The sequence below is a fragment of the Colossoma macropomum genome, unplaced genomic scaffold (genome assembly GCF_904425465.1).
Source record: "Colossoma macropomum unplaced genomic scaffold, Colossoma_macropomum, whole genome shotgun sequence".
In the NCBI taxonomy this organism is placed as follows: domain Eukaryota; kingdom Metazoa; phylum Chordata; class Actinopteri; order Characiformes; family Serrasalmidae; genus Colossoma; species Colossoma macropomum.
Genome location: NW_023494795.1, coordinates 13,295,942 through 13,311,820, shown reverse-complemented (window position 1 = coordinate 13,311,820; position 15,879 = coordinate 13,295,942). Strand labels below are relative to the sequence as shown.

Here is a 15,879-nt window from a genome sequence, read left to right as displayed (position 1 = left end):
CCAGTATCGGTGCCAACATACAGTCTTGTTTTGTGGAAAGAAAAAAGTGGCATTTAAATTTTTGACATGATGCCATTTATTGACATTAACACAAATGAAAAAACTCTGAACTCTGACCCAGACCGGTCTGTACAGGGTGTAAACTAAATGCAACTGCAGTTAATTATATAACTATATAATTAAGTATGTTATTACATATAAATAATTATGGAACAATTGTAATTCAGTACATGAATAAATAATTAACATTTTAATAACATTTTAAAATAATGTAAAATAAATCAGACGTGTAGCAAAAGGACAGTTACTGTAAAGGCTTAGCGAAAATGGTCAAAGGGTCAGAAATGATCAACTGCCAGTGGAAATGTTAAACAGTTGCTCAGGTTAGCATTTATGTCAGCATCTCGTACAGAGCTTTCCTGGAAAACAGCTTGCTAGATTTTTGCTTTCCTTCGCCTTCATCCTTTCTTCATCCAATTACAAACTCCCGGGATGTTTGACTTTGACACACTGCACATGCTCTCTCTCTCTCTCTCTCTCTCTCTCTCTCTCTCTCTCTCTCTCTCTCTCTCTCTCTCTTCATGAATATGCAACAACTGTGGCCCAATGTCCACCCCCTCTTTGGCTCCATGCCTAGGAGCTGTGAGCTGGACAGCACACGCACCCCTTGTCCAGCTTATGGACACTCAAACCAAACCACTGGCCACTCCATAGAGGGAGAAGCTACACGTGCAGAAACGCAGAGAGAAGCTGAGAGTAAGGTCAAATGTCATGGAGAGAAAGCAAGTGAGGGAGAGTTAGAGAGAGAGTAACTTCACTGTATTGAGTATAATACTGTTTTCCTCTCTGTCTTCTTTCAAACAAATCTTTGCTGGAGGGCACAGCACTCAACGTTTCACACAACAAGCTGATTCTATCGCCAGTTCTGCCTCACACACACAACAGATACGCACACACACGCTCAGGCATGCATGCATATATACTCACACTGAGAAAAATGATCCAATTAATTTCCACGTTAATGTACTATTCTGTCGTATGCAAAAGTTTGGGCACCCTGGTCAAATGACATGTTATGTTGATGTTCTAAGGGTTTGTTCATATCACACTTCCTGGTTCTCATTCGGACTCTCATACCATCAAGGGTTCCACTTCCCAGAATCCTTCTGTCAGTCACGAGACTCTTTCAGCCAATCACAAACCACCCAGCAGATCACAGTCACCTGAATACTAATCATCACCATCTGTTTTGCTCTGTATATATCCCTGTCTGTTTGAACCTTGTCTTTGCGAAGTATTGCCCTTGCTTAGTCAGTGCATACCAAGCCGTTTGTTTTTCTGATTGCTGTTCCGTGTTTTGACCTCGCTTGTTTTTTCCCGTTTACGATTCTCGCTGCTGTTTTGGCTTTGTTGTTTTCATGTATGTGTTTTCTCTGGTTACGACCCTCGCCTGTTTTTTCGACTACGCTTCTGCCTATGCCTGTGTATTTTGTCTGGCTATTCTGGTTTTTGACTTGGTCTGGCGTTAACCCCCATTTATCTCCATTTGAATAAATCTGATTTGTTTCTTGTATCTGACGTTTTAGACCCAGTGTTCAGAATTCAAGTTACAAGTGAACAAATCATTCTGACATGAACGGTCACACCCCGGATGATGAAAAAACCACATGAAATCTGACCTGACTGGTCGAACTGAGCCACACATCCAGAAAAATTAATTTGTATCAGAGTTGAAACTACCTACAAATGTGGCTTGAATCCAATTGGGAAAAAATCAGCTTTAACGTGGCTTTTTGCTGTTCAGACTGCAGAAAATCTGTCCTGCTCAAATCAGAAGTGCCAAAAAATCGGATTTGAGTTGACTGTCTGAACAAGGCCTAAGTAACAATATGTACGCATCCTCCAGAGAGAACACAATTCTGCACATTCTAATGCACAACAACTGTTTATTTGCTGAATCTAACATATCTAACAAAACACATAAAATGTGGCCTGTGCAAATATTATGGCACATTTTTTCTCTTTTCCAATCTGCTAAACTCTGCAAATAAATAGAAATTCCACACAAAAATATGCTATTTTTTTTACTTATTTTAACTTTGAAAAATCAACACAACGTGTAATTTGATGGGTGTTCAGACTCTGCATATAATTAGAAGCCTTCAGTTATTGTGATATTATATTTTTGCCATATCACCCACCCTTAACTCAACGCATCCCTTTTTCAGTGCACACACACATAACATTCACTGCTTTCTCTACTCTCTGCTGCTTGTCGGATATAGAAAGACAGCACAACTGCAGAAATGAAAGCACTGAATGAGTGTTAGCTCCACAGCTGACCTACAGGTCACAAGACACAGGCCTCCACACATAGACGACCTGCAGGTCACCAAACACTGCCGCCCACACTCAGATGACCTACAGGTCATGATATGACCAGACCACTGTCTCTGCACATCAGTCTACATTGAGTGCTTCATATTCTGTACAGGGCACAAGGAGAGGCACTTTAGTAATGGATATAAATGGTCTAGACAAGGCAGATATTGAGCATAGACTCTCTGCTTCTAGTCTAAACATCGCAAAATAACAGTTTGTCCACTACTTTTTGTGAGATGGAGAGCTGTTGGTGTACTGTATGTGACATGAAATCAATTCTGTCATGTGGAATCAATGTTGGAAACTGAGCTTATATTAGCATTTGCATTAAATGCTCAGAATACATAAGGCGAATTGTCTTCATAGAGGACATAAGCTGTCATATCCTCTAAGAGCTAAGAAAAATGGGTTGGGTCTGGAGAGGTCTGATTGGCTCAGCTTCTGATGTTCGAAGTCTAGTTGCAGCTCTGCCCGGTATGGTGCCTGGCTTTTGTCATATACTGGATGCTATGCTGTACACTACTATGGAGAGTATAATATCACATATCATATATAAATATATCAACATATATATATATATATATATATATATATATATATATATATATATATATATATATATATATATACCAGTTGGGAGCCTCAGCAATGTGAACATTTTCAGTGGACCAACAGAAATAGGTTTAGTGCTTTGTTGGGCCTTTAGCCCATAGAAGTCTAGAGTTGTTATCATGGCTATATTATAAAATGTAACAGCACAATTACACAGTTACATAAGAAATACTGACAAGTTTGAGTGTGCACGTTTAACTGTCCAACTGTATTATTTATTTTGATGTAAAAAAATGGCAAAAATGAATGAAATAGTTTTGCACAATCATAACTTCTTGTCTGATTCAATGATAATAAAACATTTCCTCTTCTATTTGTAATTGAAAGTTTAGAAATCACACTTTTAGTAGAATTTCTTCACTTGTTTCAAGGAGCTACAAACAAGAATTATTCAGAGTGAGGTAGTCGGTAATTCCATTTACTCATGTCCTTTAATGTAAAATGTTTCAATGCTGATGTTTTTGCTGCTACTCATGTATGTTTGTGAGGGAAGGAGTTTACTTTTTACTCAATTACATTTCAGTCATTTGGATTTACTTACTAACTCCTCACTATTCCTTTTTTGGGTTTAATTTCATTATGTTGGTGACAGCATCTGGACTTCTTTGTGAACGCCCACACCTCTGACGCCCACACCTCTGACTTTTGAGTTTTATCATTTATTTTAGACAAAGACTGCACCAGAAACTACAACAGTGCATAACAAGCTTCAGTTCCTACGCTGACACACGCTGGATGTTTCACTGCGGTCAGGACTCAGAATTCAAATCCTCCCACCCTTCAGTGCTCGGGGTCGCCGACTAAATGATCACTCTGCCCTCCTCCTGCGGCCACCACTCACACCACTCAATGTTTCAAATTACTGTCTCTTTTTAAATTCCCAGTGTTTGCAAAGTCTCTGGCTTTCTAGCTGTTTTTGAGCTCTCTCTCTTATTAACATCAAAGTCTTATGCTGTGTTTGAAATAGCATACTGTGTACTGTATCCAGCGCACTGCACCAGTATATACTGTACACTACCAGCTACTTTTCATAGTAGTATACAGCACAGTATCCAGCATACGGCAAAAGCCGTGCACCCTACCAGGCAGGGGTGCAATTAGACTACCAACATCAGTAGCTGTGCCAATCAGACTGATCTCCAGACCTGCTCCATTTTTCTTAGCCACCCCATTACTGCTTATCAACCATTGCTGCTCTTTCAGCATTGATATATTTTGGTCAAAAGATGTGCAGGAAGTTGTTTTCTACTGATTTTCTACTCTGCATACTTTGTTAGCCCCCTTTTTCCCTGTTCTTCAGTGGTCAGGACCCCCATGGACCCTCACAGAGCAGGTACTGTTTGGGTGGTGGATCATTCTCAGCACTGCAGTAACACTGACGTGGCGGTGGTGGTGGTGTGTTAATGTGTGTTGTGCTGGTACGAGTGGATCAGACACAGCAGTGCTGCTGGAGTTTTTAAACACTGTGTCCACTCACTGTCCACACTATTAGACACTCCTACCTTGTCAGTCTACCTTGTAAGTGCAAAGTCAGAGACGATAGCTCATCTGCTGCTGCACAAATTGTGTTGGTCATCCTCTAGTGCTATATCAGGGGTCACAGGACGCTGCCCACAGGATGCTGTTGGCTGGATATTTTTGGTTGGTGGACTACTCTCAGTCCAGCAGTGACACTGAGGTGTTTAAAACTCCAGCAGCACTGCTGTGTCTGATCCACTCAGACCAGCACAACACACACTAACACACCACCACCATGCCAGTGTTACTGCAGTGCTGAGAATGATCCACCACCCAAGTAGTACCTGCTCTGTAAGGGTCCATGGGGGTCCTGACCACTGAAGAACAGGGTAAAAGGGGGCTAACAAAGTATGCAGAGAAACAGATGGACTACAGTCTGTAATTGTAGAACTACAAAGTGCACCTATATAGTAAGTAGAGCTGATAAAAGAAGTAGAAACAAGGAGGTGGTCATAATGTCATGCCTGATTGGTGTATATATATATATATATATATATATATATATATATGAATTGTGTGATATATATATATATATATATATATATATATATATATATATATATATATATATATATACATATACAGACTGTCTAAATAAGACCAACTTTTCTAAGATGCTTGTAAGATTTTATTTAACTACATTATCTATATAGTAATTTAACTTAAGCAGACAAAGTAAGCAAACCCACCTCAAGACCAGCAGGAAAAGCTGTTGTGCACTGTGCAGTAGAAGGTCAAATTATTTTCTTTCATTTCCTTTATGTATCCATATAAGGCTGAAACCAGGGCTTTTAAAATGTTTAAGGCAAACCACACTCTAATCAATTTAACTGTAAAATTACCGCAAAATACTGTACAATAAATAACTCACAGTAATAACAGTAATAATTCACAGTCACTGGGACCATATGATTATTGTGATGTAGCTGCATTCTGCTATGCACTTACTGTCAATAAAATACAGTAATCTCCTGTAATTTTACACAACAATTGTAAAAGTAATGAAACTCATAAGCCAGGAACTGACTTGTAATTTTATCAGACTTCCTATAAAAAAATCAATGAACATTTATTCACCATGTTTTGCACTGTATATGCACAGAATAATCTCAGAATCTCTTAAAATGCAAATGCACGTTTTAACTGTGCTTATAATTTGCGCAAACTTGACCAAAAACGTAAAACCTGGCAATACTCTTAAACAACATCTTTTCCCTCACTTCAGCGTTCTATCATTTACACAAAAGCCAGTGCAGAAAATGTTTATTTTGTCATATCCAATAATGCTGTGCAGTACAGCTCAATGCAAACCTCACAGTAATTTGCTGCATTATCACAGACGACTGTTAAAAAATTCCTGTTAAGTATTGCACATTATATCTTCACACGTCTGTGGTTACATCCTTCTGAAATGACTATGCTGCATTTTGGGGTGCAGTATATCACGAAGACAGCTCTGCTCCTGTACTGGAATATTTAGGCAGAGCAGTACGTCATCCGGGTATCTTTGGCGTACTGCATCTTGCAGTTGCATCCAGCCTCAGCTCCTGTTCTGTGACACCTGCACTGTTTTGGAAATGTTCTTTCACTTTTACTTGAGTCATTATTCCTGTAAAATATCAATACTTTTACTTGAGTATGGTTTCATAAAACTCCACTCACCTCAGGAAGCTGATATCAAATGAGACCATGCTTTTGATATCACTAACAATAACTGTGACTTCTAAGGGTTAAACCAATGAAAGAGCCAGAAGTCCTTTTCCCAACAGCATTTTGCTAAGATTATTGCAAGATGGGAGGGAGAGCACCACAGCTCTCTAACCATGACAAGGCTTGAATGCTTACGGGCCATGGCTCCAGAAACCGCACGGCTTGTGAATTCACAAGAGGCATTATGCAGCAGAACCCCACAAAAACCTGGAAGAGGTCTGCTAGAGTCGGCTCATCCCTCTCAAACCTCTCAGAGAGCTGAAGCCAGAGCAGTTCTGTTTCTGACAGCTAGCTGAGGGCAGCGGTGGATGTTTAAAAATGAAAACGCCTTCTCCCAGTGCTTGTGGCAGGTGGATGTGCCTGGCTCGCTCACTCCCTCTCGTTCTTTCTCTGTTCTCTCTAGAACAGGCCAAAGCAATTAAGCAGACAACAGCGCAGAGCTGTGCTGCCAGTCAACACCCGGAAAGTGCTGACAGACTCGGTGCACCTGAGTGCCTCCAAACAGCAGACTGCCAGTTAGAGAACTTTCTGAAATATCATCATTTGCCATGACAGCAACATAATCGTCGTCATTAGGACATAATTAGGACAGCTTGACAAATGCTCCAAGCCTGGCCTTTTGTTTCCATGATTGCAAATGAACATCGTTATTCCAAATATATCTGTGATAGTGGCAACGAGCATTTCTGCTCAGGATTTGCTGCCATGTTAAAGCCATAATGAGCTTTGTGGCCTGCCGACTGTTTATGCGCGTTAATTGTTTTGATAAGCTGTTGACTTGAGTCGACAGTTGACATGCTTTCTGCATTCAAGCGCCCGTCAGTCTGATAGGGGTCATGCCTGGGACAATAAACAGGCACAGCTCCAGTCACCATGATGGTTAGAAATCCTGTCCAAGTTTGGTACCACATGCAATCGAATGCCATTGGTTCCGAGTGGAGACGTTTCAATGAACATAATTCTATTTCTATTCAATTCTCCAGTTTTTGTTGTTATTTATGCCTATGCTGTATGTATAATGCTGGGCAATATACAGCTTATACTGATATACCTTGATATTGGCATAAAGTGCAGTTAATAACACAGTTACTTCAGGCATTATACCCACAAAAGCAGTAATGTTGTCCCAGTTGCCAAGCGGTTTGTTTTTAGTCTTTTACTTATCGCACTTTGTAGTTCTACAGACTGTAGTCCATCTGTTTCTCTGCACACTTCATTAGCCCCTTTTCACCTTGTTTTTTAATGGTCAGGACCCCCACAGGACCACCACAGAGCAGGTATTATTTGGGTGGTGGATCATTCTCAGCTCTACAATGGCACTGATGTGGTGGTGGTGTGTTAGTGTGTATGGTTGGTATGTGGTTGTGCACTGGTATGAGTGGATCAGACAGAGCAGTGTCGCTGCTGGACTGAGAGTAGTCCACCAACCAGAATTATCCAGCTGATAGCGTTCTGTGGGCAGCGTCTAGTGACCAGTGAGGAAGGACTAGAGGATGACCAACACAAACTGTCCAGCAACAGATGAGCTGCTGTCTCTGACTCTATATCTACAAGGTGGGTCAATAAGGTAGGTGTGTCTAATAGAGTGGACAGTGAGTGGAGTTCAAAACTCCAGCAGCACTGCTGTGTCTGATCCACTCGTACCAGCACAACACACACTAACACGCCATCACCACGTCATTGTAACTGCAGTGCAAATAATACCTGCTCTGTGGTGGTCCTGTGGGGGTCCTGACCATTGAAAAACAGGGTAAAAGGGGGCTAACAAAGTATGCAGAGAAACAGGTGGACTACAGTCTGTAACTGTAGAACTACAAAGTGCTCCTGTATAGTAAGTGAAGCTGATAAAATGGACAGTGAATGTAGATACAAGGAGGGGTATTTAATGAAGTGGCCAGTGTAAAGAGGGCAGGAGTTGTCCAGGACCAGAACCTTCAGGAAGAATCTATCATAACAGGTTTGTGATTCAGTATCTGTGTCCTTAAGTTGCCATCACGCATCACCCTCATAGGTAATGACTCATCTGAAAGGACGTGAGGGGAACAGACAAGAAGGCAATCCCCTGCTCCCCTGCTGCAGTCATATTTCAGCGGTGGATCTACTGCCCTGTGACGAGTGAAGCATTTACAAAAACAACTGGGATACAATTACTCTCCAAAAAATTCCTGATTTTTTGGATCTGAGGTCCACTCACTGTGTAACCTGCCTTGCTGCCTTAGACCCTCACCTCGAGACTCACTTTTTTAGCTCTGACTGCAGCGTCATTGCAGTAACAGCTTTTAAAACTTGGATTACACCGTCCAGCATTGGTGACTAATGCGGCCTCCTCACATCAAACACCAAAAAAGTACTGATTTTGGTTACCTCGATTTTTTACATTAAATTCCACAGGTTTTCCATCACCCACCTCCACATTACTATTAGGCTCAAGTTGACAGGTATGACACTGGCCATTCAATTTTCAGAAACTGAGCAGCAAGAGTGTTTAACACTGCATGCTAATCCAGACAGAAGACCCCAACAGAATTAGACATCATCCCATGGTCTACATCAGACCTATAAAAACTACAGACAATGCATCCTGCATTTTAAAAAGCAAGAATAAGTGCCTTATAAGTCTTTGTTTACAAATATTCCACGAGGACGGTGGAAGGTTGTTCCGAACGCCCTCGCTGCGAGCCGGGGGCTGTCCTTTAAATCAAACTCCATTAGCCACAGCATCTGGAGCCTCCACATGCCGCCCTGTGCGCTCAGTATGCACCGGCGAGGCTCTGCTACGCTGTGTTTACTGCACCAGAGGTCACCAGATAAATCCTGCCAGCACCACAACGCACGTCGACAAGCATCGCAGCAATTCAAAACACCCCAAGGCATTTGTGTTTGTGCGGGTAATTTGTTAAAATGTATAGTTAATATAGTCATTTCGCTTTGAGACCTGATCAGTCATGTAAGCTACAGTTTATACAGCCCTACAACTTGAACAGAGACCATTTCTTCATGCATAACAGGAAAGAAAGGGCAACTGGGGTTCGTTTCAATGAAATGGATAGTTTCGTGAAAACCTTTCCTCTTACTCCAAACATAGTTGAGCCAAGACATGTTTGGTGTCTAAAGTTTTGTCTAAAGTGTCTAAAGTGTCTAAAGGCCAACTCTAGCTAAAAATAGCATAGTGGAAGTTTATGTACATTGATTAATATTGTGCAAATTGTGTGACTCAAAAAAATCACACATTTCAAGCAATATTAAGTTTAAGTAATCTTACATAGACTTGCTCATGTGGTGGACAAAAGTACTTTGAGGGTTCTAGATGCCTGTTTTTGGCTATGCTCTGTTCTTCTATTTGTTTTTTTAGATACCAGCATGTCGTACAGTATTAGGCACCACACGTCCAATGAGGACTGTCATGGTCTACGATAGGGCAATAGAGGGGCCTGGATCATTCTTTGGGTTTTATGGGTACGTGCCCAGGGGCCCAAGCCACTAGATGGTCCCCACATGTAATTATGATAAAATTTGACTTTCAGGGGGAATTTTACCAAAGATAATCTGACGTCACTGCCAGAACAGTTAAAAAATGAAGTAATTTCAAGTCCACAGCTGATCATAATCCTAGAACTGTTCACATCTTTCCTAAACGTTGGCCTCATTTTCTCCTCCAATCACTGCTTATCAACCGTTCCACTATCTGGCATTACCTCCGTCAAGCTTTCAGGTTTTTTACATCGAGCTAGCATTCCTGTGAATGTACTTTAAATTTGAATACAAAAGACGTGGCCTAGGGGATCTGTAAAGGTGAGACGTTAAACTTTGACAGATTAGAGGAGGCTCATTTTCAAACGCAAATAAAAAAATAAAAATACATATAATATGTGCTTATAGTTGTGAGTTGCCCAACACTGCTGTGAGTATGCTACTACTGTGCTGCTGAACAGCCCTGATGTCACCTGCTGAGATAAAAAAAAATCCCTGACCAGAAAAAAAGGTAGCCAGGTAGGGGCCCACCAAACTTTGTCCCCAAGGGCCTACAATTTAATGATCCAAGCCTGGTGACTGCTGATTTTTTTCTACAGATATTGAATATTTCTACCCATCTTTGTGAACCAAGCTAAATAAATATCTATAAATTTCTGGCCTTGCTAGATCGAGTTCTTTACATATCAAATAATCATGGTCATGTGTGATTGACTTTCCTTAGTCCAACTCTCCCAGCCTCCTACTCCACTGAAGCAGAACTAAAAACAAGTGAAACTACAGTAGTTCTATATTTGAAGAATTCATTTGCAAAAACAGATATTTCCATTTTAAAGAATTTTCATAAATCATGTTTTTTATTGTGCATTCCAGGTAATATCAATCAAACTGCAGTTGGGCTGTTTTGATGAAGTAAACATAACCAAACAAAATACTGGTAACTTACAAAATTAATGTATTGAAAAAAAAATTCTTTTGTTGTTTTTTGGCAAAAGCAGATAACGTCAATTGTCATTTCATGTTTCAGAGTTTAACAAAGCCATATCATGGATAAAAAGGCTCTTTTAAGTGTAACAACTACCATTTGATCCCTTTCTTTGCCACTATACACCATTTAACTGCTGCTGCACTCAGCACTTTAACTTTAGACTCATACTTTGCACAATGTAAAGGTTACAGGTATGACTGTGTATGTGTGTGTATGAGTGAGTGATGGTAGGAATGCATGTTTTATTTTATCTTTATTTTTCCTTTTTTTGTATTTTATCTTAGTGTATTTTATTTTATATTTATTTTATTTTATTCACTATTTGTAAATGTTTCATACTGTTCACTTTGAGCTCCTGTAACCAAAACCAATTTCCTTGCATGTGTAAGCATACCTGGCCAATAAAGCTTGATTCTGATTCTGAGTTTTTAACATAAAACATGTAGGTAAAGTGCTAAAATGGCAACAAAAACAGCCCATTAATGGACAATATTAAACATTTATAAGATCACACCTCTGAAAATCCTAAGGCTGGATCTCAAATGGCTCATTGCTCCCTGTACAGTACACTATGGGAGTTGAAATTTCAGCTTGCACAGTTTAGATGCAGTAGCCATTACTTTAAGACCTACGTGCTGCACTTTGTAGGGAGAAGGGAGACATTTGAGATTCCACCTGAAACAGTTCAAGGCAGTGTTGTGTCACCCGACCTGAATACTGCGCACTAATTGGCTGAACGGATTTATCGGGTTCTGCTCAAGAACAGCACTGGCGTTTTACTGTTTCTGCTGTAAAACATGAACTTACAATAGACGATAATGGCTTTCGTGACAAAACACATTTATGGTTGAGAATGCGCTGTGCATTAAGAATAACTCACAATCGTCAGCTCATTTTTTTAAAAGATGTTTATCGTTTTTTGCAAATGAACTCTTCATGTACAGGCGGTGTTGCAGACTACTCCGCTATATTAATGGCTCCATTAAAACAGTATCCATTTTTATATAGCAACAAGTTCTTTTTCACTTTACTGCTGGATAAGCACTGTTGGCGTAGCCGGTTGAGCAAACAAATGGTATCAACTAATAGGCGGACGAAGAAATGAAGGGACAGCTGAACAAACTAACAAAGAATCAAACTGTCGGGCAGATGGACAGATGGACGACGGGCAGACAGATGAGTTAGTTTGGTAGCTCAGTCATGCTTGCTAGGTCAGCTTTGGCTCGTCGTTAGCTTTCTCTCAGTTAGTTTCTCCAACTCGAACAGAGAGAAAGAGAATGTAGAGGAGGAGTTTTTATAAAGCTGTGTGGGTTGAACAAACCACATCCGCCTTGTGATTGGTGAGGGTGCAGCTTACATAAGCAATACCCAAGATTAGCACCACCTATTTTACATCAAAGAATGATCATTTTGGAAAAATACACCAGGCGTTTATAAGGCATTAGAAAGTTAGTCACCAGATATAATTTGTCCATGTATATTGTGTGCCCACAAGAACAAGACTAAACTACCTAGGAAGAAAACATGGATTTGAGCTCCCTGAGGCTTTTAATGGTAGAGTGAGCATCACACTGAACACGCTCTCTACACTGTCGGTCTGAGTCTTCAGAAACTGTACAGCAGGCCCAGCTTTCTGGTTAATATCACCTTAATTGGTAGATGCTTTTGGAAAGCCCAGCTGCTGTAAACCTTCAGCTGTAAGTACACGTGAGATCATCTGAAACGTCCACAGAAAACCCTTTAGTGAGATCAATAGCAATCACACAGACTATTCAGAAGTGACAGCAGCAGCAGAGATGATGCAGCGTATGCAACACAAGGTGACGTCAGAGCACCAGCAAAAACCTCCAAGAAAAAGGATACACAGTGACTCACAAATGCTAAAGTGCCATGAATCACATACTATTTACTAAATCCACCAAGCACATTCTGCTTGTCAAGGTGCCCCCCCCCCACACACCGCCAACCCACCCAGCCACCCACCCACTCACCCACCCCACACACATACTACATTCTTAAATCTTCAGTCTCACACAAACGGAACACGAGATAAAAGCGACATTCAGTCTTTCACACGCACATACACTGTTACGGCCAGAAAGACTAGGGGAGAAGTTGCTAGCACTTTAGTGAGTTGGCGCAGCAGCAGAGCTCTGATTGGATTACATAACAGGACAGGAATTCTCACTCTTCATATCCACTTAAAAAGAAGACATAATTAGCCGTCTACTCCCGGCGGAGGCAGCAACACCAAAACGTCAGAGGAGCTCATCAGGAGAGAGACTGACAGTGAGACAATGACAAGGCTCTCAATCTAGACACCTATGGACTGTTTCATAGCCTAGGTAGTGCTTTCTAGTAACAACAGTGTGGTCAAGGGTGGTGCCTGGTTAACATTTGACCACTACACGGTAGAGATCATCAGCCAAAACAGAGTTACACTCTACAGCTACCGGCTAAAAACGCTTAACCATTAACACTCTCAAGTCTTCTGTCCAGTAGTGAAACGTTCCCTCTTTCTCTCTCATACACACATACTGAGCTACCTGCTGTGTGTATCACAGCTCTCGTGTTTATGTTGTTGTAAACAGGACCACGTTGAAAGCAGCATCTTTACACTAGGTCTGTGGTCGTACGAGGTAAGTGTATATCCTCTCTATCCCAGTCCTCACTCAGACCCAGGCTGCTTTAAGATCACATTAGCGGCCTGATTAATGAGATAAAGTAATCTGGTGTGATAAGCCTGATAAAGACCTGACCTCGCTCAGTTCAAACGAGAGATAATTAGCTGATCTCTCTCTCTCTCTCTCTCTCTCTCTTTCTCTCTCTCTCTCTCTCTGTACTCACTATGGCGCTCTTTCTCCCTATTTTGCCTCTGTGTTGCTTGTCCCTATCTCCCATTCTCTCTTTCTTTCTTTCTCCATGTCTCTCACACCCACATTTTTTTTCTATCCTCATCTTTACACCAACCATGCTTTACTGCCAGGGACTGTAACAAGGTGCATTACTGTTTTAGCAATGCACATAAACATAAATAGGACAAAGAGACATAAACAAAAACAGACAGATAAAAGACATGAAGCCATCTAATGACTCGCTCTCTTGCTCTCTCTGCCTCTCATTATTTTTGCATTATTAAATCATTAGGATGTAAACAAAGTCATTCAGAATGGTTTAATGGGAAATGCTCTGGTCTAGAGAAACATACTGACTCAGAATTGTTCACAGTGTTAGTGATGGGAATCAGACGTCTGAAGAGTTGAATGCCTCTAAAGCTACATCACAGAAACCTATTCCACAAAATGGTTACGTATACGCCGTCTGATCCCTGAGACAATGATTTCTGATGTAACTTTTGAAATAAAGTGTAAAACATATTCTTTTTAAATACCTTCATGGTGGAAGGGAACATGCAGAGATATCTAAGACATAATAATTCCCAAAGAAAACTTGTTTTTGGATTTTTTTAGGTTCCTCCTGGTTTTAGAATAGTTAATAAAAAGGCTCTACTTCTGTTGTAGACATTGTGACTCCTGGTTCCTATTAGCACCACTGTAAGGAAATCAGAGTCAATACATTTCTATACAAGTGAACATTTCACACCAAAACACTCAGAATGACTGTCAACATCTCAACCACTGAATTACACTAAACCACGCTTAATATATACTGAACATCCTTTTCCATTGGCTTATCTCTCTCTCTCTCTCTCTCATTCACTGCATGTCTTTATCTCTATCTGCACTAATATAGACACTCAAACGCTCACAAACCCTCGCTATAGCCCCCCTTAACCCCCTATAAACTGTGACATTATCATAGCGCCCCCTCCCCTCCTCCTCCTCCTCACCTTGAAACTTGAAGCCCTCCACGTGCATCCACAGGCACAGGTCCTCGGTGCGGCAATCGCAGCGCCACGGGTTTCCGCTGAGGCCGAGCGCGCGCAGCGCCGGCAGCGCCATGAGCGCGCTCACGTTCAGGGCCGTCAGGTTGTTACGGCTCACATCGAGCACCTGCAGGGCGCCGTTCTCGGCGAAGGCGCGCGCGTCGATCTCGCCCAGGCCCGGGTTGTCGGTCATGCGAAGCATCACGAGGCTGGCGAGGGGCCCGAAGGTGCGCGCGTCGATGCGCGCCAGCGCGTTGAACGACAGGTCCAAGTAGGCGAGCTTGCGCAGGTTGCCGAACGTGGACTCGGACAGCTCCGCGAGCGAGTTGTTGCTGCAGTCCAGGTACACCAGGTCGGCCAGGTAGTTGAGCTGCAGCGCGGGCAGCTCGCTGATGGCGTTGTCCGACAGGATGAGCTGGCGCGTGGCGAGCGGCAGCTCGGCGGGGAACTCGGCCAGCCGCTGGCCCGCGCACTGCACCACCAGCTGCTCGTCGCACACGCAGCGCGCCGGACAGCCCGCGCTCAGCGCCGGCGAGGGCGCCGCGCCCGCCGCCAGCAGCAGCACGAGCGCCAGCGCGCACAGCCGCGCCGCGGACGGCAGCGAGACGGAGAGCGAGAGCGGGAGGGAGAGGGAGCGCGCGCCGGCCCGCGGCCGCATGGCGGGGACGCGGCGGCGCGCACGCGTGGAGCACGAGGCGCCCGCGCCTCCCGCATGGAGGAGCGGCGCGCGGCCGGGCGAGGACGGAGCCGCTCGCGCGCTCACTTTAGTCCGCTAGACGGGCGTCCCGTTCCGCAGGGCAGGTGGGGTAGGGGGGGAAGGGGGGTCGGGTGAGCGCGTGGCGAAACGGGGCTCCGTCACGCTGTCATTTGCGCGGACTTCACGGTCTCATCCTTCCGCGGTTCACCGTCGTCCTGTTCCTGTGTGATCTCGAGTTTTGTGGTTCCGGTCCTCGTGGGCAACGCTCCGCTCTGCGCAGCTCAGTGTGTGTGTGCGCGCGGGTGAGTGAAAGAGAGAGAGAGAGAGAGAGCGGGAGGGGAGGGAGATGCACGCGGGCTGTGAGACTCTCCGTTTGTGTGGGTCTCTGTGCGGCTCAAAGAACGACTACCTGCCGGAGCGCGAGGACACGCTCCTACCCATTGTGACGTAATCAGGTGTTTATGACGCCTCAGGGTAAGAAAGGCGCGCGAACAGAACAGAATGAGACGCGAGGCTCTTTCTCTCTCTCTCTCTCTCTCTCTCGCTCTCTCTCTCTCTCTCTCTCTCACTCTATGACGTTATAAAAAGGAAAGAAAGAAAAACAAAAACCTCTGC

The 15,879-nt window shown here is 43.0% G+C and overlaps 1 protein-coding gene across 1 annotated transcript in view; it reads right to left on the bottom strand.

Annotated features, from left to right (window-relative positions):
- The window catches only part of LOC118816096 (leucine-rich repeat-containing protein 52), a 36,183-nt gene extending 20,958 nt beyond the window's left edge, over positions 1-15,225 (bottom strand). Inside the window, exon 1 of the mRNA XM_036582605.1 lies at positions 14,532-15,225. Within this exon, the coding sequence (XP_036438498.1) occupies positions 14,532-15,225 (694 nt within the window). The remainder of the gene's footprint in view (positions 1-14,531) is intronic.
- Between the last annotated feature and the right edge of the window lie 654 nt (positions 15,226-15,879).